The sequence below is a fragment of the Hippoglossus stenolepis genome, chromosome 13, assembly GCF_022539355.2.
Source record: "Hippoglossus stenolepis isolate QCI-W04-F060 chromosome 13, HSTE1.2, whole genome shotgun sequence".
In the NCBI taxonomy this organism is placed as follows: Eukaryota; Metazoa; Chordata; class Actinopteri; order Pleuronectiformes; family Pleuronectidae; genus Hippoglossus; species Hippoglossus stenolepis.
Window position 1 is genome coordinate 20,700,242 of NC_061495.1, and position 25,318 is coordinate 20,725,559.

The 25,318-nt window shown below is 43.1% G+C and overlaps 1 protein-coding gene across 1 annotated transcript in view; it reads right to left on the reverse strand.

Annotated features, from left to right (window-relative positions):
- Window positions 1–5,200, reverse strand: part of LOC118119884 (interleukin-1 receptor type 1) — a 35,241-nt gene extending 30,041 nt beyond the window's left edge. Inside the window, 6 exon segments of the mRNA XM_047342578.1 lie at window positions 1,482–1,544; window positions 1,817–1,988; window positions 2,852–3,044; window positions 3,485–3,743; window positions 4,938–5,015; window positions 5,151–5,200. Of these exon segments, the coding sequence (XP_047198534.1) occupies window positions 1,482–1,544; window positions 1,817–1,988; window positions 2,852–3,044; window positions 3,485–3,743; window positions 4,938–5,013 (763 nt within the window). The 5' untranslated portion in view covers window positions 5,014–5,015; window positions 5,151–5,200.
- Window positions 5,201–25,318: the final 20,118 nt, after the last annotated feature.

Genomic DNA, 25,318 nt, shown 5'->3' on the forward strand with positions numbered 1-25,318 from the left:
GGACCTGGGTTGCACTAAAGCCCTTCCTCTATGCAGGAATTACATTTGTGTAGGTATAACATTAATCCTCTGTCAACAATCATTTGGTTATTCACGTTGAGCGATCCCTCCAGTAGCGTTTTATGCATTGCTAGCAGAAACTTTCTGCTGTTGGTACAAAGTTTCACTTTACTCATGGATGAACTGATTAGATTGGAGGTCGACGGTCAAAAGTCAAGATCACTGTGCCCTCACAAAACCCTTTACTGCCTTGTGAACATGTTTTCTTAAGAGCCCCTGGATTTCATATTTTAAACAAATGTTCACTGAGACAAACATATTAATATGTGTGTAATATTGTTTTCCCCTTTTGGTTGTGATATCTCTAGTCTGCCTTGAGGGAATTTTTTTACATTTTTGCCAGTTGTCACTTGGACTCAAAGATAAACTGATTAGATTTCAGTGGTCAAAGGGAGGTGTACAACCCAGTGCAGTATTTCTAGTTCTTGGTTGCTGTTTTATTTTTGAAAGGGGGGTATTCTGTGTTTTCTACCTGCTGGTACCAGAGTAAAATACGCTTGGAAAACTCCATGGCCACTCTGCGCTTGACAAGTGAAGCTGATGTTGAAATCTTCCTTCCTCAGCTCAGAAAACGTCAGCAGAACCTCCAACCACACACCTTTGATGGGACCATCTTGGTACCTCAAACTGTTTGGAACAGAAAGATGAAAGTTTATTTCACATTAAGGTTGAACCCCAGAAGCAGCCGATCACAGAAGTTAAATAAGAAAAGGCAAAAGGACTGACGGTTGGTTTGTTGTGTAGACGCGGTCGGCAGGGTCGATGCTGTGAATTATGTCGGATTTGGTACACCAAAAGACATCAACGAAGAACAACCCAACACCCGGCACAAAGACACTGCACAACTGGCTGAAATTACTTCCTAAACAAAAACAAAAACAATAACATCAGTTATTTATCAAATAGATTTTAGGTTTCCCTTATTTTCCAATTAACAGAAACTGTAACTTTCAGTAGACAATAGCAGGATGTCTGAAAACAATGTTTTTTGTGCGAGAAAGAAAAGATGAATTTTCACAATCTATAAATAGTTGTTTTATGGAAGAATGTTTGGGCCTGATATAAGAAACAAAAAAGAAAAGAGAAGAATTTGTTTTAGTTTTTTATTTTGCAGTCCAAATGTCGAGATTCAATGTTCAATCTCGAGATTTCAGTTAAAGACACAAAATAGTACTTTACGGTCAGTTTCAAAATGTCATTGTCAATAATCTCAGAATGCAACAAAAAAAAAATCTACGAATGTAGTTTTACCTAGAAATTTTTAATTTATCCTTCAATTTTTTTCTTATGCCTAATGAGCCCTTATACTTTTGTGAAACAGGGTTTCAGAACTCTGTAATCATTAATGGTTTATGGTTTATATATGTTAAGTTCACAGTAGATCACTGTAGCGTTGTGCACTTTACTCTTATGGGACTCACCTATCTGTGCACTGATTGTTCCATTGGTTGGTTCATGCACTTGTGGAACCATTGAGTGCTCCTCTGAAAACACAGATAATATTAAAGACTGTGAAAGAGGCTGAGTGCTTCTCATCATGGAAAACCAAAATTTAAAAGGAAGTTTCATAATAATCCATCCAGCAGTTTTTTTATAATCCTGTCAACTAACGCAGAAAACACATAACCTCTTCGGCGAAGGTAAATATCATGATATAGATTTTTGGCATACAACAAGAAATTAACAATTAAACTGGTCAAATGTTTTCTACATTTCAGGCTTTCAAGTTCCTCTCTTGTAAACTAGCTTTTCTCACCTCTGACCCACGCATTAATCGTCTCCGACACGGATCCTGTGACGCCTGCGAGGGTGAAGTTCAGAGTGCAGGTGTAGTTGTGGTTGTTTTTAGCATCCACATTGTTGATCAGCAGCATGGTCCTGGACAGGTAGATATATTTGTCCATTTCATTCAGTATGGGCTCACAACCCTAGAAGAAGAAAAGAAATATAAGTCAGGATTTTCTCTATTTTCAACATCGTTCATGATGCACAACTGTAATAATCCACAACTCCATGTAAATAAATGTCCATTTTATTTCTTTGAAATCGACAAAGGAAGAACAACTAGTTATAAGATGAGTGGTGATTGACAACAAGGTGAACAGACAAGGTAAAGCATTACAGAGTATTAAGGCCGTGTAAAGAAAAAAAAGTTCGGAGATTTTTAAATATATTCTCGAAATATTATGACTTTTTTTCTTGTTAAATTTAGGCTTTATCGTCGTAATATGATGATTAATTTGTCTTTAATTATGACTTTATTTTTCTAATATTATGACTTTTTTCTCATTAACTTATGACCTTATTCTTGTGACTTTTTTCCTCATGAAATTATGATTCTATTGTACTGATATCATGAGTTTTTTCATGATGAATTACACCTTAACTCTCATAAATATATTACTTTCATCTCGTAAAATTACAACTTTATTCTCCTAATATATTACTTTTTTCATTATTCTCAGAAATGTTTAACTTTTATTCCCGTAATGATACATATTATTCTTGAGAATTTATGATTGTTTTCTTATAATATTGCAACATAACTCTTATACCATCATAGACTTTATTTTTGAAACCTATGATTTCTTTCCCCTTTAAACGGCCTAATACTCGCAGAAAAGGGCGCCACCTACAGAAAGTTAAAGGATGCTTCAAACAAACAGAGAGCTAAAAAAATCAAATCTACCAACATTTTATCAAAGTAGCTCTAATAATTAATCAAACCGACATGTCCCATGATTACGTATGTTCAATTATCTGAATAGATGAAGCGATAGAGGAAACTCACTCTGTGCCAAGTGAGGGAGGAGCTGACACTGTAGCTGTCCAGTTTATAGATGTAGTTCTTCAGGGGACAGGACAGTTTTTCATTGATGCCTTTTGTGAGTATTTGCTGACTTTTGTGAGGCCTCCCACATTCTCCAGGAAACGGAAGGTCAACAACCAGCTTGGTGGCCTGTCTGTAGCACCGAGAAGGAGTTCTGTCGGAAAATGAAGCAGAAAATGATATACTTCCTCTCTTTTTACTTTGAATTTTGCATTGAGCTGCTGAATCATGAGCTTTTGTGGGATAAATGGCTCAGACCAAATCTAAAACCCAGAGTCCATCTATATCTGTGTTGAGGCTCATTAACTGCTCTTTAAAAAAGATGATGGAAGCTGTTGGTGTCTTTCTCCATGTTTATTTAGTATCCGACCCTTCTGATTGGTCAACAGCTACTGCAACAGGTCAAGCTGATACTGCCCTCTGCTGGACCATGGGATTACCTCAAATGTTCCTTTGTAGAGTTTAACTGTAATTCATCAGGAACCGCTTGAATATTGGGGTTTCCCATGTTTGAAATAATGTTGAAACAGGAATTTGCACAATATAGACAGACTTCCTTCAACTTGTTTTGATTTTTCTATCCCTGCTCTGTACCTCAGTATGGTCACATATTCTCCGCTGTCGTCCAGCGTTACTTTCAGAAACCACAGAGTCTCCCCTCGCACCAGGACTCGACCCGTCTGGTTGCTTATCTCTTCACCCGTCTTGGAGTCTAACCAGGTGATGTTGTAAGGGACGGTGTTGAAGTCGAAGACGTCCGGAGACACCAAGGTGCTCTTCAGCATCGCCATTTCCCCGGGAACAGAGAAAACATTCTCAAACTGGAGTCTGTAGTTGGTACAGTTGTCTGCATCTAAATGGAGGATGGATTTGTCATTAATTCAGCCACTCAATAGATAGAGCTTACAGCAAACCTTTTCTAGCTAGAACACGTTTGTCAGACAAGGCCAGGCTGCTTGAATTATATATTCAATTACAAAAAGTGTTTTTAGAGGAAAGTTTAAAACATTTGTTTCTCATTGGGTGTTTTTGTTTTCAGCATTCACTTATAGCTCTGAGGTTTAGAGCTGCCCAGAGGACATTGAGCCTGACTTCCAGTATTTTTCCATGATGCTCTCATCACAGTTTTCCTTTCTCTGATTCAGCTGGAACTAAAATGACTGGTCAGTTTGTGATGCAATTATTTAATGGATTCTGGTTTCCCATTGGTGCAGAGCCTGTGGTCGGCATTGCTTTCACATCTGGAGCGGCCCAGTGTTACCACTGACATTAATGGTAATGGAGCTGTGAAGGAGTTTTTCAAAGACATTCAAATCAATGTTTTACAGTTTTCCTAACAGGGCTGTATAAGGTACAACATATTCTGTCCTCAACTCTTGAATGGAGTGACTGACAGATGTGTGACAGATGCACATCAACAAAATGACAATATTCAAAACATTCATGAGAAAAGACTGTGTCTAATATGAATAAAGAGGATAGATAAAGAGGTGTACCAATGTTTAAAACATTTATGCCAAAAGAAAATGTCATTAAAGTAGAATTAGTCTTGGTTGTTTCATTTATTCTTGTCCAGCCGCACTTCAACATATAAAGCTCAGCTGATAATGTTATACTGAGCTGCTTTGAGCCAAATTACAGAATCCTGTAATGTTGTTGGCTGGTTGAAGCCCAGCTCATCTACTACCAATAGAATAGAATAGAATGGAAAGCCTGTATTGTCATTATACAAGGGAAAGCAGTGGACTAAAATACACCATAACATATTTAATAGTTTAGAGCTAGAGCTGTGATGACACGTTACACATGCAGTTGCCTCAAAGGTCACAAGATGGCGATAAAATCCTTTTGTACAGCCCTACGGACTAAGTTAGACATAAAAGCCAAAAACAAGAAATATAAAATGGATTACGAAAAACATACGAATTCACTAAAATATTTACGATATGTTTGTGTGTGTGTGTGTGTGTGTGTGTGTGTGTGTGTGTGTGTGTGTGTGTGTGTGTGTGTGTGTGTGTGTGTGTGTGTGTGTGTGTGTGAAACTCACCTTGTAGAAGTCCTGAACAGATCCCATACAACCCAAAGAAAAAGAGAAGGCTTCTGATTGTTGGAGTCTGCCTCATGGCTGAAAAACACACACATGTAAGAAATTGACATGTGCTACAAGACAGGGAGAAAATCCTGAAAATCCAACAGACTGACAACACTTTTACAAACACAGCAATGATCAGCAAAATGATCAGTTTTCCCTTCATCCTACCTTCTCTTTCTAATACGGCTTCTCCTCTGTCTCCCACCCTTCTTTTCCCTCTAAGCTTCGACACAGAAGTAGATCACAACCGTTGTGGTATTTTTAAAGAGTCATTTATTGAGAACTCTGGTCATCTCCATTTGCTCAAACCTGTACGACTACATGTGTTGTACTAAGTCAGTCGGGTTTTGTGTGTGTGTGTGTGTGTGTGTGTGTGTGTGTGTGTGTGTGTGTGTGTGTGTGTGTGTGTGTGTGTGTGTGTGTGTGTGTCCAAGGTATGACTCATAATATGGAAATCTTTTTACTCAGTCACAATACGAGAACTTGTCTTAATCATTGGGAAAAGTATAGAAAACTGTTAACCACAACATATTGAAGTTAGGTAAGTGGTAGAAAATATGTCTCTAGGGAATGACTGTAGGTCAACGTGAAATCCTCTGAAGTGACAGAGACGTGTATGAGACATTAAACTTTTCTTGTAACCTCTACCATAAAATGGCAATATGATTGTTGTTGACAGGATGTTGCATAAATCTGGCGAATCACCCTGTTAAGAAAACATAGCCAAAGAAATTTAAATTTAAGTGCTACAGAAATAAAAACCATTACATTTCATGATGAGCTTTGAAAGTTATTAAAAGAAAAACGGAAACTACTAGAATGAGGATGCTTCTTCTTTTACCGATTGTTTTGGAGGCTACTAACATTTTTTGTTATACTAGTAATGAGTATTTTCATGTTCCATAGTATCTGATTGACTCTTAAATTGGTTGCAAAGGCAGAAGCTGTGACCTTGGTGAGAGACCAAATTTAAACAGGAAAGTGTGCAGATAACGACTGATCTTATCTAACCACATCTTCAACCACATGCTGACACATTGCTGGCAGTTACAAGTTAGTAGGCATCATAACACAGGTGTTTTATGAGATGTGTATGTGGAGGTGAGGGGAATGGGAGAGCACCCTTCACCTGCACCACAGAGTGATCAGCACAGGTGAGAGCTGTTAGCTGATTGGTCCTCATGCTTAAGAGGCAGCGTCTGAGCTGACTCAGGAGGACGGAGAGAACACTCTTGAGACACACGAGACCCTGGCAGACTCACGAAGAGACCAGAAAAGACTGACCTGTAAAGCTAGTCGCCTTTAGTTGAAGTTTATTTTATGTTTGTTCAAGTGTGTGTCTCGACTTAATAAAATGCTCAAATCCGAATGGTTCGTTTCTGGCTGCTGTGGTGAGAGCCCCGTGGCATGGTTTACTGCCACAGTGTATTTTTAAGGAAGCTTAAAAACACTGAGTCAGAGATCGTTAATGTTTCATCATGATGTTGTGCCATAATGCATCAAACGTGATACCATAAAATGGTGTGCCTTTCGGCATTCAATAAATTTGGTTCTCAAAATAAAAATCTTAAATATTAATATTTTATTATTAATATTAAATAATAACTTTAATTGATTAAAGTTACCTTGGGGCACCACCCTTCAAAGGAAGGGAAAAGATAGCCAATTTATTGATTAAGTCTCATAAAGGTTCTAACTACAAATTTGGAACTCTGATTAACAATTAAATTAATAACTATAACCAAAATTACCATATAGATAGTTAGCTAAGTTGAAGGATATGGAGTTCTTGACAGTGTAGAGGTTGGCAAAACTCACTTATGCAACATTAATGAATAAACATTTGTGAAAGAAAAACATTTATTATGAATATCATAAAGTATAAAAACACAAATTACTAACGGTCTAATTGCTAAACAAAGATAGGTATGTGTGTGTGTCTGTGTGAGTCAGCGTGCTTTCAAGATGGTCGCTGGCCAAAGAGATAACACCCTTCCCCACCTATTGGAATGTTTACGACCTGTAGAGATAATGAGGTGAAGAGTTATGCGTGTGTCTGTGTGTGCCAAATTAGAGAAAGTTACTAGATTGGATGCAACGAAAGACTGTGAAGAGCATAACAGACTAACATTACTTTCTCAATAACTTGTACCCAAAATATCACAACACCACAAATCAAACTTATAAACCTCACACAGAATCGAATAAACAGTCTTGCTTAGCCTAGTATAATTATGAAGCCCAGTTGTGTTACCAGTCCGTGGAAAGGGGAAAAAGGAAGTTGCTGTGCATTTCGCAGTTTTGTGTCGTCTTGCTGGTTTCTGGTGAGCTGTGTAGCTCAGTTGCTGGCTGAAGTTTTCCTGCAGGACATCGCATCGCTGCTAGGACGTTGGTAGAGCTTGGAGGGCGAGGAGGTTTCCTTGGTGAGATGAGCTGGAAGCTGCACCTTTGTGCTCCTCTCGAAGAGTTGGATGGGAAGAGAAGATGTGAGCTGGAGAAGAGGCTCGACAGCCTTCCCTCTGTGGAAGGATTGTAGGAAGAGGCAGAAGAGGCTCGACAGCCTTCTCTCCGTTGAGGGAGTGTAGAAAGAGAACAGAAGAGACGGAGAACCTGGCCTTATATTGGCCCGGTGACCTCACAGGTCATGGGGTCCAGAGTGACCAATGGGAGTTGAAACCTGTGTCCCTGGGGGGGTTTTCACACCTCTGATGCTCACTGGGAGACTGAGTTCCTTGCTCTGGTTTTTGATGGCCCCTGGGAGACTGAGTCCTGGGGGGAACATGCTGCTTCAGGCTTTGACGGCACATGTAGGTCGAAGTGTGGTTTCACAAAAACCCATGGCCCAACAGTGACGTGGCAATGACGGGCCACCACAGTCTGGGTGATTAATGGGAAACACGGCAGTGATGTCAGGGAGACGCCACAAAGAATAGAAAATGAAAGAACAATTACATTTTTAAGGTATCTTTCATCCTATGCATCCTATAGACACGACCTAAGGCTTGTATACGGTGAAAAAAGATTCATGATCATTTGGTGTGATTAACGTCATCATGTCACTATGAAGTCAGAAAATGAAATCACGTAGAGTAGTAATGCATTCAATTTCGGTGAGAGCAAACACTCTGTCAGTCAATGAATCAAATCTTAGTTGTAGAGCCCATATTCACAAATCACAATTTGTCTCATAGCGCTGTAAAGGGTGCAGCATCCTCTGTTCTTAACCTCAGGAAGTGAGGAAAAACTCTGCAAAAAAACGTTTAACAGGTAAAAAAGCTCAGAGAGTGCCACATATGAGGATCCTTCTCCCAGGACGGACAGAAGTACAATCAATGCTACATGTGGCAGAGCATATCAAAATAACATGTGTAATGATGTTTAAAGTATTTCTACAAAAGACAAAGTCTGACAGAGATGAAGGGAGCAGCAATGACAGTCTTAAAGATAGTGTTATAGCCAATACGTGAGTAAGCTTATTGTATATCTAAGCAATCTAGTTTTCATCATAATGGTACATATGGCATAAATGACTGCTTGACAAAGTTATTATGAAATAGCAATATTACAATTTTAAAAAGTAAGCATTGCCTGTTTGGGGTGGCAGGGGGCACTGTCCCCAACTTAAATCTGTAGTACCCAAGTAAACAAGTGGACCCTTTATGGCCCTGAAAAATCATGGGGTATACACAGCATGTACAGGGTATGCATCACCGCTCAGGTGCTTTTCTTTTCAAATTGAGTGATACATACTGAAGTGTATTGATATAAATGTTGGGGAAATGTTCATAGAATCATGCACAACCCATATAGAATTCATCTCTATCTTTGCCTGAGGCAGCTCATAGCAGTCAAACTCTTCCCTGTGCCGTTTGTTAACAGTAGCAACAAAATGAGAAAACAGATAGACAAGGAGAAAACGATCTTAACCTCAGAACCTGCACCTCTCACCACAGGAAGAGCCGCTGCCGAGGAGATAGAGATGGAAACAGTGCTACAAGGAGAAAACGATCTTAACCTCAGAACCTGCACCTTTCACCACAGGAAGAGCCGCTGCCGAGGAGATAGAGATGGAAACAGTGCTGTGTAGATAAGTTGAGCGCTGGCGGTTTGTCTGGCTGCATGTGAGAGCTAGGTGCTGCAGTTTGTGAGGTGTTGCTGTTCACACATTTGCGATCTCTATTTTCTGAGAAGTGACGGTACAGGCACTTGGACATGTGCCATTTGGTCCATTTTCAGTTTTTCAATCAAAACGGATATTATCATGGACTCTATGGTTAAATATGACAAGTAATTCTAAAACATCCCCTTGGCCTCTAAGAGATTATGGCATTTTAATTAAACTGGAGTTGTAAAAGAAAATAAATCAACAACTGAACTTAATAGCAGATGTGATTTTAGCACGATTTCAAAAGTTAGACAAAAAAAATCCCTCTGTTTACAAGAGATTTTTTTTTTGTTCTGTAAGAGCAGATGAGGGATGTGGATGTTTGTCCTTAGTTGACATTGATCATTTAATCATAAATCATCTTGTAAAAGAAAACAAATCAACAATTGAACTTAATAGCAGATGGGATTTTAGCACGATTTCAAAAGTTAGACAAAAAAAATCCATCTATTTACAAGAGATTTTATTCCAGCATCCGAACCAGCGCCAGCTCCGCCTGCCGGTCCGTGTCTGTGTGGAGCCCCACGTTGGGCGCCAGTGTGGCAGTAGACCATGCCACGGGGCTCTCCCCACAGCAGCCAGAGACGAACCACTCCAGACGTCATGGAAACTGACAGGTAACTGACGCCACTGACATCAGGACCCACATGCAGAAATCAAATTCCATTGACTTCCAATAACATCCTCTAGTGTCAAAAACCTCATGAAGATTTCACCTATTGTAAACACATTATTAAAAGTGCAGTGCCTGTTTTAAATCCGCCTGGTTGGGCTGTTTGCTTGGTCTGTGGTGATGCTGGTTGCAGAATTCTGTATGAAACTGTAAAAGTGACCTGCAGTAATTTAGCCTCAGCAAGTGAAGTCTGCAGAACTCAAATTTTATTGATAGTGATCGAATCACGTGTCCAAATTCAACAATGCACTTCCTTGGGTCCAGGTCAATTTGCTTTTAAGCTTCAGGATGCTGATATGATTAAAGTTGCAAATTTCTGTGACTCAGTCACACGGGGGGAAAGAAAAGCAGTGTAAATGTTCTTGCTGCTGGAGACATCGAGGTGTTGGTGGTTACCGGTGCAGCAGGTTGAGTCAAGGTTTTTATGTCACTTTAGTTTATGGGTTTGATGACTTTCAATTTTTGTTTGCTTTCAATTTGATCATTACCACAGACTGACATATCGTAAATTGACTAAATAACACTGGTGGTTACCATGCGTCAATTTTATTATTTCATATCAGAGCTCCTTATCTTTACACCTTATCTTTTCTCCCATGTGTTACTGTTAACCCACTCCCTGACTGCAGTGTTGCTACACTCCTGCCTTTTCACATGTCTGCTTTTTAAACCGAAACTGCTATTTCTACATTACAAAATGATTCTAATTGCAGCTGGAAATCTACATAGGGCAATGACAAGAATGTCTTTGAGGATTACTTTTACTGTTCCTTCGCGATATGTTTTGTCTTCTCCCACAGTCGTTTCCAATTAATGCAGCATCATCATTTCATTATAGGTGCACAATGTAGGGTAACGCAAAAGTAATCCTCAAAAAAATTCTCGCCCTGATCCTTCGGCACACAAATGCAGGTGTAGCTTACTTCTGCTATCTTACTAAATTTCAAGGAATCTCTCTATGTGCGTAACATATCTAAAATACCGGTCATCCCATCTACCACACACTTGGTAAGTCAGGTGTTAATCTGTGAATTTGGTCATTCAGGAGTCGGGAGTGGAGTGTTGTAAAATATTTGTGCTTTGCAGAAACCACACAAACACTGTTGGGAAGTGGGCCTCGTTTACTGAACAAAATTTGTGCAATGTTTGATTTCACTGCCGCAAACTAACAGAGAGGAACACGCGTCCCTGGGTTTGTGTTTGCATTCAGGTCGGATGTGTTGTCCTATAAATCTGCTCAGTCGTGCAAACTTTGTCCATCTGTTTGTGGGACAGTGGTTGCACCACAGACAAGAGAGTGATCACAGGTTCAAGGTCTCCAGAATGCGTCACTGGTGGATAAACAACATGAAGTAAATTTAGTTTTCTTATTAATTTAGTGTTATGTTAGTAATCTTAGGAATAAAGTACATGAATAAAGAATAGGTGTTAGTTTAATTGGAGACTCTAAATTGAAGTAGATGTTAATGTTAAAGTTAATGGATGTTTGTCGGCCCGGCGACATGCTTGCGACCTGTCCAGGGTGTTACTGGCCTCTCGCCCAATATCAACTGTGATTGGCTGCCGCTCCCCCCGTGACCCTCAGAGGATTAGCGGTATAGATAATGAATGGAGGGATGGTGTCAAGTGAATTTGTTTTTGGGGCTGATTTAAACTCAACACAGTGGAGCAGTAGGGTGACGACCTTCTCTTAAGCCCTGATATGATCTAAGGAGACAAACATGAGACAAATGTCATCTCAGCTCTAGGATGATTTTGGGAAACGGGACTCATGTGATACTCTCATGTTCCTAGAGCGATGGAGGAGAAGAGCTGAGCGAAGCAGAAGTTTTGGCCAAGAGGATGTGACCCCGGGTTAAGATGGAGAATTGAAACACTAGTCTTTAGTTCACGTCCTCAATAAGTAACAAGCTGCATAGAGTTGTTTAGCTGACTGTCACACTGTGTTTGAGAGAGTGCAGGTCACATCCAGGAAAGCTTTGTTTGTCTTAGAGCACATGATTTGCAAATAAGGACTTACTGAGAAAAGAATATTTTGCATGACAGATATCTTAATACACGTTTAAATATCTGCTCAGGACTATTTTGTATTGCAAACAGGAAAACTGGCCATTAGAAGAACACACATCTGATTATAATGTTCTACAACTAAACCACTTTATTTTTAACTCTCTCTGGGAAAATATCTATGAAATTAAAGATGCAGTATCAGCAGCCTCCGGAGACTTACAGCAGGAAAAACTGGAGGAAAAACAACGTGGGAATATTCTGATAAAGATGAAATATATCAGCCCTTAAGTGAGGCCATGAGGAAGCTGCAGATGTTGGAAATATCCAAATATCAATCTTCTGTATGAGGGTTGACAGAGGAGATGCCGAACTCCTCTCAAAGACTCATTTAACTCTTTCAACAGGAAAACAAAGGGAGAAACCCCTCCTACAGCGCAGCACGAGTGTTGTCTTACACTCTGAGGACTTTACTACGGAAGCGTATTGCATTCACTTGAAAAAAGAAAAAGTTCAGTTGTTCTGAGATAATTATCTCAGAAAAACAGAGCTTTTTTTTTTCAAGAGTCGACAAGGTTCTTTGGCTTCTGAGGTTGCAAGCTACTTCTCCATCAGCTTCTCAAATTTGGCACGAGGAGGCTCAGGCTGCAACGCGTATTTACGACAGTGATTTATGCATCCCACCTGTAGGGGGAGCCTGAGTATAAATGATAATCTTACATTGTGTCGCTTTAAGTGTCTTTCTGCTGTGGTGGCAATTTGAATAAAGAGCAGTTGACTATGATCGTTCTGTGAAATTAACACAGCACTAATTCATACACACACACATACCCACAGACGAGCATGGATGGGACAAAGTACATTGATAAAGTGTCCACACCCTATTGCAGAGAAACCACGTGCACAGCTTTGACAGTCAAAAACAACTTGCTCATATAAAAGTGAAAAAACGTAGTGCATTTTATCGCAAAAATAGGAAAAACTAATCTTATCAATGTTTATATGTTAATTATGTCTACCAGTGTTTTCCAAAGTGCCCAATGGAAATGGTAGCTATTTTAGGTGGGTCTCGTACTGGGCTATAAAAAAAACATGGCAAATTCATCAAAACATGTAGTATTTGTTCTGGGCAACAACAGCAAAAAAGATTATAACATATATTTAAATAATTGTTCAGAAGAAGTGTGATTTCTGATATTAAAATATCACTGCACAATAAATCTTCAATATTCGAAATGGTAATCATAGTCACTCTGAGATCACAATTATTTATAATAATAATTCATTAGTTGTGATGACAAAACAACGCTCATGTTTAAATGCCTTCACTTCAGTGGTGTGTTAAACTTCTACTAAAGTACAAGTCTGGGTTTGGGCTTTCAGAGGACTTGCTCAGTTTTTAGGGTTCCTCAAGCCTCCTCAAGCAGTTTGGGAAGCTCTGATCTACGGACCCCTTTGGGTTTTCTAGCATTGTAAGTAGAAAGGTGGCTGATCAGGGACAAATGATTTAATATTCGAGTTAATATAAGAAAAGTAAGAAATCAGGCAGCAAACAGGAGTCTTATTTTTAAATGGTTTACTCACCTCAGAGGAATCACAGGCACCGAGCAGACGGAGGAAGGATGAGTGAGTGTACACAGCTCTGCAGATCCAAGTGTGCAGAGGGGAGGCTCCACCACAAGCTCAGCCGGTGACTCAATCGCTCTGTCCCACCTCCACAAGACGGACACACACACACACACACACACACACACACACACACACACACACACACACACACACACACACACACACACACACACACACACACAAAGAGGAGGAACAGTATGTTTACATTCCACCTCTCAACTCCTCTGTTCACCTTCCTCTGCATTTCAACACACCATCAACAAACAATTCACCAACAATCGTACCATAAGTAGAAAATAAGCACTCAACATAACATAGAATAACATAAGTTAACCTTAATGGCAATAACCTGAAACTTAACGTAAGTACAGAGCAAAACTTAGAGACTAAACCTCCACTGCAGGTTCTTTTACACACACAGAACATTTTTCACAGTGTTTCAGCCTGAAAAATATGAAATAAAATAAGATTAATAAGAAAATGTGTGATTATTTACCTATTAAAAAAAATCATCATTAGTCTGATTTGTTTAGCAGGAAACTATAAGATAAGAAAAGGTGATGAACAGGTGAGACACATGAGGACAGGTGAAGACGATCACGAGGGCGGGAAACAGGACAAAAGAAAAGGAAATATGTAGGAGACAAGGAAATTGGCTTCAAAATAAAAGCAAGAAATGGGACAAAATGAGAGAAAACAACTTCACAGAGTCAGGTACACGCGTGGAAGGTTACGTGTCATAATGAATACAACACACATCCAAACACGAGAGTCCATAAAAAACACACAAAAAGAGTCTTTCAAGAATCCAAAAACCAAATACAATGAGGAAAATAAGTCCAAAGTCCATAAACTTCCAACAAGAGATCTTTAGGTTAAGGAATTAACCCCGGTTCTCTGAAACATGAGTGAGGTATCTCACTATGGGACACGCTCTCCGCGCTGTCCCCCAGAAGCAATTTTACACTACACCAGTCCTGACTGGCAGGCAGACGTGATGTATATCACTAGAGGAGGGACTTCCTCCTTCTATATAAGACCGGATGTCACGTTATCGGCTCAGTCTAAAAAGTAAGCACACCTCTTCCTCGCTCCAGGCAAGGAGGGTGATCTGGTTCTCTGAAACATGAGTAACCCTTCAACTGGGGTTAATTCCTTAACCTTAAGTTCTCTTTCAACATTCCTTTCGGTATCTCACTATGGGATATAACGACTCCCGCATTGCCAGATAAGCTTACCTCGAAGACCAATAACTAACGAATCAATCAGTCAGTCAGACAGGGACATTTGTGACTGACCCCACGCTCAGAACTGTATGAGACCATGTAGGTACAGTAACATCCAGATTATAAAATCTGGTGAAGGTATGAGGCGTTGCCAAGCTGGCAGCCTCACATATCTCTTCAACAGACACGCCCTGGAACAGTGCCCATGACGCAGCCATACCACGAGTGGAATGAGCACGCAGGCCTATGGGGGGTTGTAATCCCCTGCCATGATAGGCTGTGGCAATTGCCTCCACGATCCAGCATGACAAACGTTGCTTCGTAAGAGGCTTCCCCAAGTGCGACGTAGTCCAAGACACAAACAGCTGCTCTGATTTCCTGAAACCAGATGTCCAGTCCACATAAGTGCGTAATGCGTGCACCGGGCAGAGCACATTCAGCCGTTCCTGCTCCAGCGTGGAGAACGGTGGAGGATGGAACGCCGACAGTTCAATAGGGCGATATGATAATGCCGAGTTGAAAACCTTAGGCACAAACGCGGGATTTGGTTTGAGAAAAACTTTTAAATCCCCCATTAAAAAACGCATGCATGATGGATTCACTGACAGTGCGTGAATGTTGCTTACGCGCTTTGCAGATGTCAGTGCCAGTAAGAGAGCCGTTTTAAACAAGAGCATCTTAAGCTCTACCTGCTGCAGTGGCTCGAAGGTAGCGCAAGATAGCGCCTCGAGCACCAGTGTCAAATCCCACGGTGGGGTTAAGCTCCTTGACATCGGCTGCATCTGCCGAGCGCCCTTCATAAACTGGCAAACGAGAGGATGCTGTCCCGCCATTTTGCCCCCAAAGCCTATGTGACATGCTGAAATAGTAGCTAAGTACACTTTGAACGTGGAGAACGCCAGAACATTGTCCAAAAGTTCCTGTAGGAATGTCAAAATGCCAGGTATAGGGCTCTGAAAAGCCTCCACACCTGCTATTGCGCACCAATCCTCAAACGCACACCATTTGCCATCATATGCAATGCATGTAGAAGGGGCCCTGGCACTCTGAATGGTTTTGATGACACTCTGTGGAAGTCCAGCTGTGGTCAGGTTGAGCCTCTCACAGACAAGCCCATAGAGCCATGCGCTCTGGATGAGGGTGAAAAATCTCTCCATGCGCCTGTGACAGGAGATCCCTTCGTAGAGGCAGAGGCCACGGCTGAGCGCACAACAGCTGGTATATCTCCACTAGCCAGTGTTTTCCCAGCCAGCGGGGAGCTATTACAATTAAGGCATGACCCCTCTCCCGCACTCTGGCAAGAGTAGGCGTGATCAGCTCTAAAGGGGGAAAAGCGAACAGTAGAACCTGGTCACTCGTGCGCTATATCATCCACCCATGCGTCTCCACGGGCGCAGCGCATGCCATGGAGACTAAGACCTGGCGATGACGGTGGTGCGTCGGGCTCAGTTTGAGCGACGCTACCCAGCGCTGAACCGGTCTCATGTGTAAACGACCTAGTGGAATGACCACCAGAGCTGAGGCCATCAGTCCTAAAAGTCTGAGGCACGACCTGAACTTTAGCAACGCCCCCCCAGACGCGTTCTGAACGTGACTGCATCGAGGGACAGTCCTGAGAATGTGATTCTCTGAGTTGGATTCAGAATACTCTTTTCCCAGTTTATTGTAAAACCCAGGGCCGCCAGATGCGATGTGAGCTGACTGGTGCGGGCCTGAATTTGCTGGGGCGACTGTGCCAGCCAAACGTATACCCCCCTCCCTCAGGGGTGCCACAGCTGCCTCGGTGCATTTCACAAACACCCGTGGGCTTAATGAAAGACCGAACGGGAACACCAGGTATTCGTATGTTATACCTTGGAAGGCAAACCTGAGATATTTTCTGTGAGGAGGATGAATAGGGATGTGAAAATATGCGTCTTTTTGATCTATGGCTGTAAACCAGTTGCCTGGACACACAAAGCGGATCAGTGCTGAATGTGTCAGCATTCTGAATTGTAGTGCCTCATGTATGTGTTTAGTGCACGCAGGTCCACTATTGGACGCCAGCGCTCATATTGCCCTTTGCAACAGGCAGGCTGGGTCGCTGTGCCATAAGTGGAGCCCTACTGCCCCCTTGTGGTGTTATGCGAGCCCGTACCCCCATGCTCCGTTCCTCTATTATTTTGATTGTTTTTGTCATTTCGAGGTTGCGCCCTCGGCATGTGGCCTGGATGCGCACCGCATATGACATTTATTGAACATTTCACCGAGGGAAAAGGAATTTTGTGTTTGTTTGGGCACGGGTTTGTGCTTGTGCACTGTGTGCTTTTGGAAACACTCGGCTGTGGCTCCACAGAGCGCTCTGCAGCGATGACCTTTCCTTTCTTTGATTGTACGTGAACCGTGAGTGCCAACATGGCCCCTCGGAGCTGAACCCCTTCCGCCGGGAGGGACGCAGGCGTCTGGCTGAACCCGTCCCCCCCCGACTGGTGGAGGCGCGCTAGGTAACGCGCCTCTTCTTCTTGGCACCTAGAGTGGCAGGATGTGCAGCTGGATCTCCCGCTGTCATGCTGGAAGCAAAGGGTTTCTTCTCCCAGGCGCCCTTGAACTCCTGTGGTTTGTTCTGGCCCCGACCGCCAGCCTGAGGGTGAGTCTGACGTTTCGGGATATGGGAACCTGGCCGTGCCACAGCTTGGGCGAATATTTGCCGGTGTGCGGCTGGGGGAGCGGCCGATGCTTTCCTGGGGAGGCAAAGCTGGAGCGCTTCCCCCTCTCTCTTTTTCTCCTCACAGTGTTTTTGCATGGTGGCTACCGAATAAGCCTTTCGGGTCCACGGGAACATCGAGGAGTTGGGCCTTTTCCTATTGGGAGAGGCTAGATAAATTTAGCCACCGAGCTCTCTCCTGGGGAATCATCAGGGCCATGGCTCTTTCCGATGCCTGGACAGCGCATCTGTGCAGACGCAGGCAGAGGTCCGTAACCACGCACAGCTCGTCCCATACCGCTGTGGAAGGGGAAGCCACCATGTCATACTCAGCTGGTAGGCGAGCAGCAGCGAAGAGGCGTTCAGAGCTTTCACCGATGTGGCTACCGCCTTGTAGCTCTTCTCCGTCAGCGATGACTGGAAACAGTCCGCTTTGGAGGGCAGGGTGGGGCCGGCTGAGGTCATGGTGGACCTCTGAGTCGGGTGGAGGTGAGTCACCAGTAAAGGTTCGACCGGGGGCAGGTGGGAGAAGCCTTTTCCCTCCATATCAGCCCAGTCCAACGTCACCCCTCCCTGGACGGGGTTCTTGGCGGAGAGTGGATTACTCCAGGACCGTGTCGCCTCCTCCAGGCACTCGGGAAACGCAGGCAGAAGCTGTTTGGTGGAAGCTTTTGCTCTGGGGAGCCTTTTACCCTCATAGCGGGACATGGTGGTCTCGGTGAGGGCTTCAGGCCACGCAATTCCCAGTTAAACGGCCGCTTTCTTACAGACTTCGTGCAGGTCCATGCTGGAAGCCGGTGGGCTGCATGTACCATCTTCGGACACCAGCCTCGCGGCTGGTGGTAGACTCCAGTGAGTTGGAGTCACCTCCGACGGTACGCCCTGCCCGGACATTAGATCGGTCTCGGGCTCGTCGGAGTCATGTAGTGGTGCCACGGCGTCGAGCTGATCGCCCTAGCTGGCACCCGCGGGAAAGGTGTTTCCCTGGGTGTCTTCTGCACTATCCTGTGGACGGGGGACGGTTACCCCTATCATAGGATCCACTGCTGACAAGCTAGCTTGGCGCACTAGCCTGCATCGGCGGGTTTTTGTGAAAAGGCGTGCACAGTGCTCGCAGGTGTCTGGGGATGTTAGCGATTCTCGGACGTGTTCCAGCCCGAGGCACGTCAAACATACAGAGTGGGTATCTGCCCCCGAGATTTTGTTTCCACATGTGCACAACCTCGGTGGTACCTTGCTTTTGTCCATGGTGAGGACAGGAGCAGGGTCCATGGTTGCCATCTCTTCCGATAAATTGGAAGTGGTGAGTAGCTATTATGGTGACTATCTACTAAACTGCCAGCTATGCAGCGTTCAGGTAACGCTCTTCGACCGAGTGGTTAGCTCGCTCTGTGAACAGATTTGTTAGCCCTTCAGCTACACCTGCCATCTGAGATAATGCTTCTGGGAGAGAGAAGAGGTTTTAGACTGAGGCGATGACGGGACATCCGGTCTTATATAGAAGGAGGAAGTCCCTCCTCTAGTGACAGACGTCACATCTGCCTGCCAGTCAGGACTGGCGTAGTGTAAAATTCCTTCTGGGGAACAGCGGGAGAGCGTGTCCCATAGTGAGATACCGAAACGAATGTTGAAAGAGAACCTCAAAGTCAAAAGAAGAAGAAGCTCTTCGCCACCAGCTTCATCAAACTTTAACAGAATAATATTCTATCAGGCTAAAGACTCTAACAATTGAATTGGATAGTTTGTCCAAACACTCCTGTACTGCGGCGTCTAACAATATGTATATATAAATAGAAAATATTGGCAATGATTCCTAAGATGTCATTATCAAACCCTTATGACAATAATTGAGACTTAATATTTTACAGTTTAACCATAAACCTTATTATAGGTAATTATAAACAAAAAGAAAACCCAATCAAATTCTAGAAATTCAATAAAGAAAATTAACCTTTTTGTGTAAAATATTAAATGCACATCTTTCCTACATTGTCTTTTCATTTAAATAGAAGTTTTCATATTGACAAACTTTAATTCTAATACCGTCTGAAAGGCTGATATCGGACGATGTTCTCATCCAAAGGACGAATCAGTCAGGCTCAAGTTTACAATCTGCAATAATGGACCAAGGGAACCTAAATAGTCACCAGAGAAAGTCTGTGTTTCCATCACAATCACAAGCTGATCTGAGAGTAATTCTCTCAAAATCACTGTAAAAGTGTTGTAGTCATGCAGAGGTGTTAGCACACACCTGGGCTTCCCCACAGCGCAGAGGAATTCCCCTGGAGACAGACAGGTTTTTTATAAATAAACCACAATCCTGATATGAATGTCACTTTTCTCCAACAGGATGCGCTGCAGAAAACGTGAACTCCGCCGAAAGCCACAATGTGAAAGTTTGAGCAGCCATATCCAAGAAGCTGGTTTTTCGGTCTCATGTGGAAAAAAAGTTTCGACCACACTGTTATATTTTTCCCCCTGCAGACGAGGGAAAGTTTTCTGTGGTTGAATTTCGGGGTGATTATACCAGTGATTGGAAGATTATCAATATGTGTTGTGAGCTTTCAGTGTGAAGTCTGCAGTTGTTTGCCTCATGAGTGTGAGCTTGTGAAAGTTGATACCGATAAATAAGTTGAGGATGTTTAAATTCAATCATTTAAAGCAATCAATTAGTCTGCAATTATATATTTTTTCAATAACTCAATCAATAAACTCTAATGGTGACCATGAAACACCAGTGGAGAACACATTTAAAATGTTCACCATTATAAAAGAGGGTTAGGGGGTTAGGGTTAGACCGGTAGAGATTAAAGTTAGCGCCACTCCTCCCAAACCAGAGTTGAAATAATTGAATGGAGATTATTCTCACTGTGGTTTGAAATTCCAAAACCTGCCTGTTCGGAATGGGCTGTTTTTCTATGGTGCAGAGTGAAGTTAGAAAACTGTGTGCTCATCCTACCTGGTTTGTTTGCAATAAAGCCGATTGTGCATCCATGATCAACCAGATTCTGAGTTTTTTTTTCTTTTTTTTGCACCGATTTTAGAGTCAATGTTTTTCATAAAAATAAATACAATTTCCAAGATGAACGATTCACAAGATATGTGTTCCACAAACAGACAGACAGACATTTGTGGATTTAGTAGATAGATTGAACTTCAACTGTGCAATGCTCATTTCTATCTGTGCTATACCACCATATATATCTTATATATACTGTATATATTGTTTTTACCCGGTACATTATTTCTTCTGTATATATTATTTTTCATATTTCCTTGTGTTTATTGCATGTTTACTTATTATTATATTATTTTACTCTACTGTCACTGTCCCTGCTGTAACATTGCAAATATCCCTGTTGTAGGACTAATAATGGATTAATCGTATCTTATCTTATCTTATCTTATCTTAATATGGAGCAATTTTATGATGCATATATTTGCAAATGCTTGATGGTGACGATTACTCATTATTAATTTTGTTTATTTCTTTCAGTTTCCAATAAAAGGGGGAAATTTCTTCAGGTGGACTTCAGAGTTTTGATTTGTTTTCATTTGGAAAAAGTGAGAAAAACAATATGGTTGAATAAATCATTAATATTGTTACTGTAATGTTTTGTCCTCGTTCCATTCCACCCCCTTCATCTTTCTCCCAAATGCCGGGATTCTGGATTTCAAAACATCCAGTTGGGTTCAGGGTCAAGAAAAATGATAAGACAACACAGATCTGGTGCTTGGTGAACATATGCTTTGCTTAGTAAAAGCTTGTCTGAAATGACAATATAGATATAATATGATCTTGAACTAACAGTAACAGTGATGTCAGGGGTTCTGATTACAGGTGAAAATGGTCCCAGCACTTTCTATTGTTCAAAACAGAGAACTCACCAGCCTGATGTTATATCTACACCAGCCTGATGTTATGTCTACAAAGGCAGCAGCCTCTTCAGGTCACATGAATATCACTGAAATCTATGTTCAGTCGTACCCTACGCAGCTTTGACTTCCCCTTCTGTGAAAACCTCAGCACATGTTGCAATTTCCTTTTAGGGGATCTTTTGTAAGTCTGCCGGTGTCTTAATGTGTTGAGCAATAACTGGGAGGAGAGCTGCCTGGATCCTGTGGTTCATGTAATTCACACCATATAAACACATTTACAGCCTTTACAGTTCTGTCAGTTCATACGAAAGAGCTGTTGTTTATCATCTTCTCTGTTTCTAACTGTGTTCTGTCAGATTCATCCATTCTGGCACATGTTTATTCCAGAGTGTGGAGTTACTACACACCTCATATTTCTGCTTTATATTCACGAGGCTCCATTTTTAACTCTGTGATCTTGAGACCTCTTGTGGCTGCACACAGACGCAACTCGAAACACTAGAATATCAGATACCATCACAAAGGCCCAGCACCATCCTGAGATTCAATCAAGCTGCACCAAATTTAACTCACTCATAGATATCAGTTCTCTTAATGTGGCTGGGTTTTTGTTTTTCATCAAGAACACAGAAGAAAATCAAGAAAAATGTTGCAAAACGGCCAATTTCACGATATATTAAAGGCCACCTCATGGGGGCACGCTGTCATATCAAATGCTGCAGGCTGATGTGTGTGTGTCCCTGTGGCCCAGTTTCTCCAACCTGGATCGAATCCCACTCATCTTCCTCTTGACCAGTGGAAAATTATTTAATTATTTTTATTTCTCTATTGGTAACTTGTTCCAGCTCCACAGGTAGAAACACCTGTGTGTGTATTTACTGTTTTGTTGTGAACTATTATTTTGAAATGAGATGCAGCATCTGTCATGTGTTGATTTGTATGCTTTAGAATAATAGGAAAGGAAAAACAACACATGTATGTTTAACATTGACAAAATCTATATCAGGAATGAGTTCAACACTCCTGATGGCATTTATCACTGCAGGAAATCTCCTGCGATTCACCTTCAAACCTCTGTGAAAATCAATATTAGGATCAGATGTTTTCTCCCATCCAGTAGCCGCATTACACTTTTTGGTCCAAGGTTCCAAATCCTTCCATTATTTTTGTTTGGGTTTGATTAGTGGAACATGGGGATCAGAATTTGACATTTTAAACAAACTCAGAACTTTTTTTCTTTTTCTTACTATTAAAGAGTTTTTCGGCATGGGTGGCATGTAACTCGACTGTCCCGAGATTCGCAGACTCCCATGCGATGCAGCTTGCTTGCACCATCTCACTAATCTCCGGTCTGATGCCATGGATGAAGCGATCCCTCAAGTGAGCTTCCCACGGGGTGATAGGATTCTGTCCCCCCATAGCATTAGGCCTCATGAGGCCACTGTTTGCAGTTTGTCCTCGCAGCAGAGGACAGAGGAGGAAGATGTTCCCCTGTTTTCTCTTTAAACGACGGAGGTCCTCCTCTTCCTCAACCGTCCCCTCATCCTGACTCCCCCCCTCCCCTCCTTACCCTCCCCTCCCTCCTCACACCTGTATTACATACATATTTTTGGAAAATAGAAAATAAAAAATAATCTTATCCCAGTTTGCTCTTTTATTCCAGATGCTGGTTAGTGTACATCAATCTCAATGATGAAAACTGAACATGTATATGTAAAAAATGACATATAATAACAAATATAATACTGTGACACGCACAGACACACACACGGGCACACTGAGTGGTTGAACTGATCTCGGATCAGATAAATGCTTCGGCAGCTCGTTGCACCTTTTATCTGATCGTATGTGTAAAAAAAAAACCTGCAGCTGTTTTTCCTTTGTTGCTATAACCCTTGTGTTGCCCCAGGGTCAACCTGACCCTGTGTGTGTGTGTGCGTGTGTGCGTGTGCGTGTAACCGCCCCCCCAAACCCTGACCGGGCAAAATAACTAAATAAAGAAAGACAGAAAGAAAGACCCAAATCCTAATCCTCCTACTCCTCATCCTCGGGTCGTCGAGACCCACGGAGAGGCCAGGTTGGTTCGCAACAGTATATGTCAACCCCTAACCCTAACCCCCCACACAAAAAATAAAAAAGAAAGAAAGAAAGAAAGACCCAAATCCTAATCCTCCTACTCCTCATCCTCGGGTCGTCGAGACCCACAGAGAGGCCAGGTCGGTTCGCAACAGTATATGTCAACCCCTAACCCCCCACAAGACAAAACAAAATAAAAAGACCCAAATCCTAATCCTCCTAGGGTCATCGAGACCCACGGAGAGGCCAGGTCGGTTCGCAACAGTATATGTCAACCCCTAACCCTAACCCCCCACACAAAAAAAAAAAAAAAAAAATAAATAAAGAAAGACAGAAAGAAAGACCCAAATCCTAATCCTCCTCATCATTGAGACCCACGGATTGCTCATTCTCGATTCTCCTCGGGTCATCGAGACCCAGAGACCCACGGAGAGGCCAGGGAGGTTCCCCTTTTGCGTCCGGCTGTTAGTTTTCACGCTGACGGTTGTATCTTCCCTGCACATTTGTATTTTCAGCCACTGGATGGCCAGCCACTCTGTTGTTTTTCCTGTCCTCTTTGTTGATGTGCGAGGCAGCTCGCTGTGCCTCGGTGGCCGCGTTTACCTGTTTTGGTTTGTTTCGTTTCTGCTCAGTTCTTAGATTCGTGCAACGTCTGTGTGTTCTTTCTTTTTTCTTTTTTCTTTTTCCGTGTCACTGTATTGTAATTACAGACAAATATAAATCGAAAACTTGAAACCCGATTGTTTGAAATGTTGCCAGTGAAATAAACACAGTTACAGTCGTTGAACTCTTCTGGTGGTTATTACTCCACACGTCCCCTCAACCCTCGCGCCGTCTCCGTCGCGGTTCCGCCGACTCACGCGATGAAGAAATCGGACTTTGAGTACAGGACGAGCTTCGTCTGGAAAGGACTGGAAAATACGGAAACGTCTCAGTGAGGATCTCCAGCCCGAAGCCGTCCGAGGCTCACGAGAGAGACCAAAGCCAGCGCGGCGTGCCTCCTCGGGGGGTGGGTCATCGAGACCCACACATTGCTCATTTCCCGATTCTCCTCGGGTTGCTCGGACCCCCCCCCGCCGAGAGAGGCCAAGCCAGAAGTCAGCGCGGCGTGCGTCCTCGGGTCTTCGAGACCCCGCCGAGCCAAGAGAGGCCAAGCCAGAAGTCAGCGCTGCGTGCCTCCTCGGGGGGTCGTCGAGACCCACGGATCGCTCATTCCCCCGATTCTCCTCGGGTCATCGAGACCGCGCCGAGCCGAGAGAGGCCAAGCCAGAAGTCAGCGCTGCGAAAAAACGGAAACGTCTCAGTGAGGATCTCCAGCCCGAAGCCGTCCGAGGCTCATGAGGGAGGCCAGGCCAGCGCGGCGTGCCTCCTCGGGTCTTGGAGACCCACGGATCGCTCACTCCCAGATTCTCCCCGGGGGGTCATCGAGACCCCGCCGAGCTGAGAGAGACCAAAGCCAGCGCGGCGTGCCTCCTCGGGGGGGTCATCGAGACCCCGCCGAGCCGAGAGAGACCAAGTCAGAAGCCAGCGCGGCGTGCCTCCTCGGGGGGTGGGTCATCGAGACCCACACATTGCTCATTCCCCGATCCTCCCCTCGGGTCGCTCGGAGCCCCCGCCGAAAGAGACCAAGCCAGAAGCCAGCGCGGCGTGCCTCCTCGGGTCACTCAGAGTCCACCGTGCCGAGAGAGACCAAAGCCAGCGCAGCGTGCCTCCTCGGGGGTCATCGAGACCCCTTTCGCGTCCGGCTGTTAGTTTTCACACTGACGGTTTTATCTTCCCTGTACATTTCTATTTTCAGCCACTGGACGGCCACTCTGTTGTTTTATTTTATTTTATTTTATCCTCTCTGTTGATGTGCAAGGCGGCTCGCTGTGCTTCGTTGGCCGTGTTTACCTTTTTGTTTTGTTTCTGCTCAGTTCTTAGATTCGTGCAACGTCTGTGTGTTGTTTCTTTTTCTTTTTCCGTGTCATTGTAACAAGCCAGCGTTGTGTGCCTCCT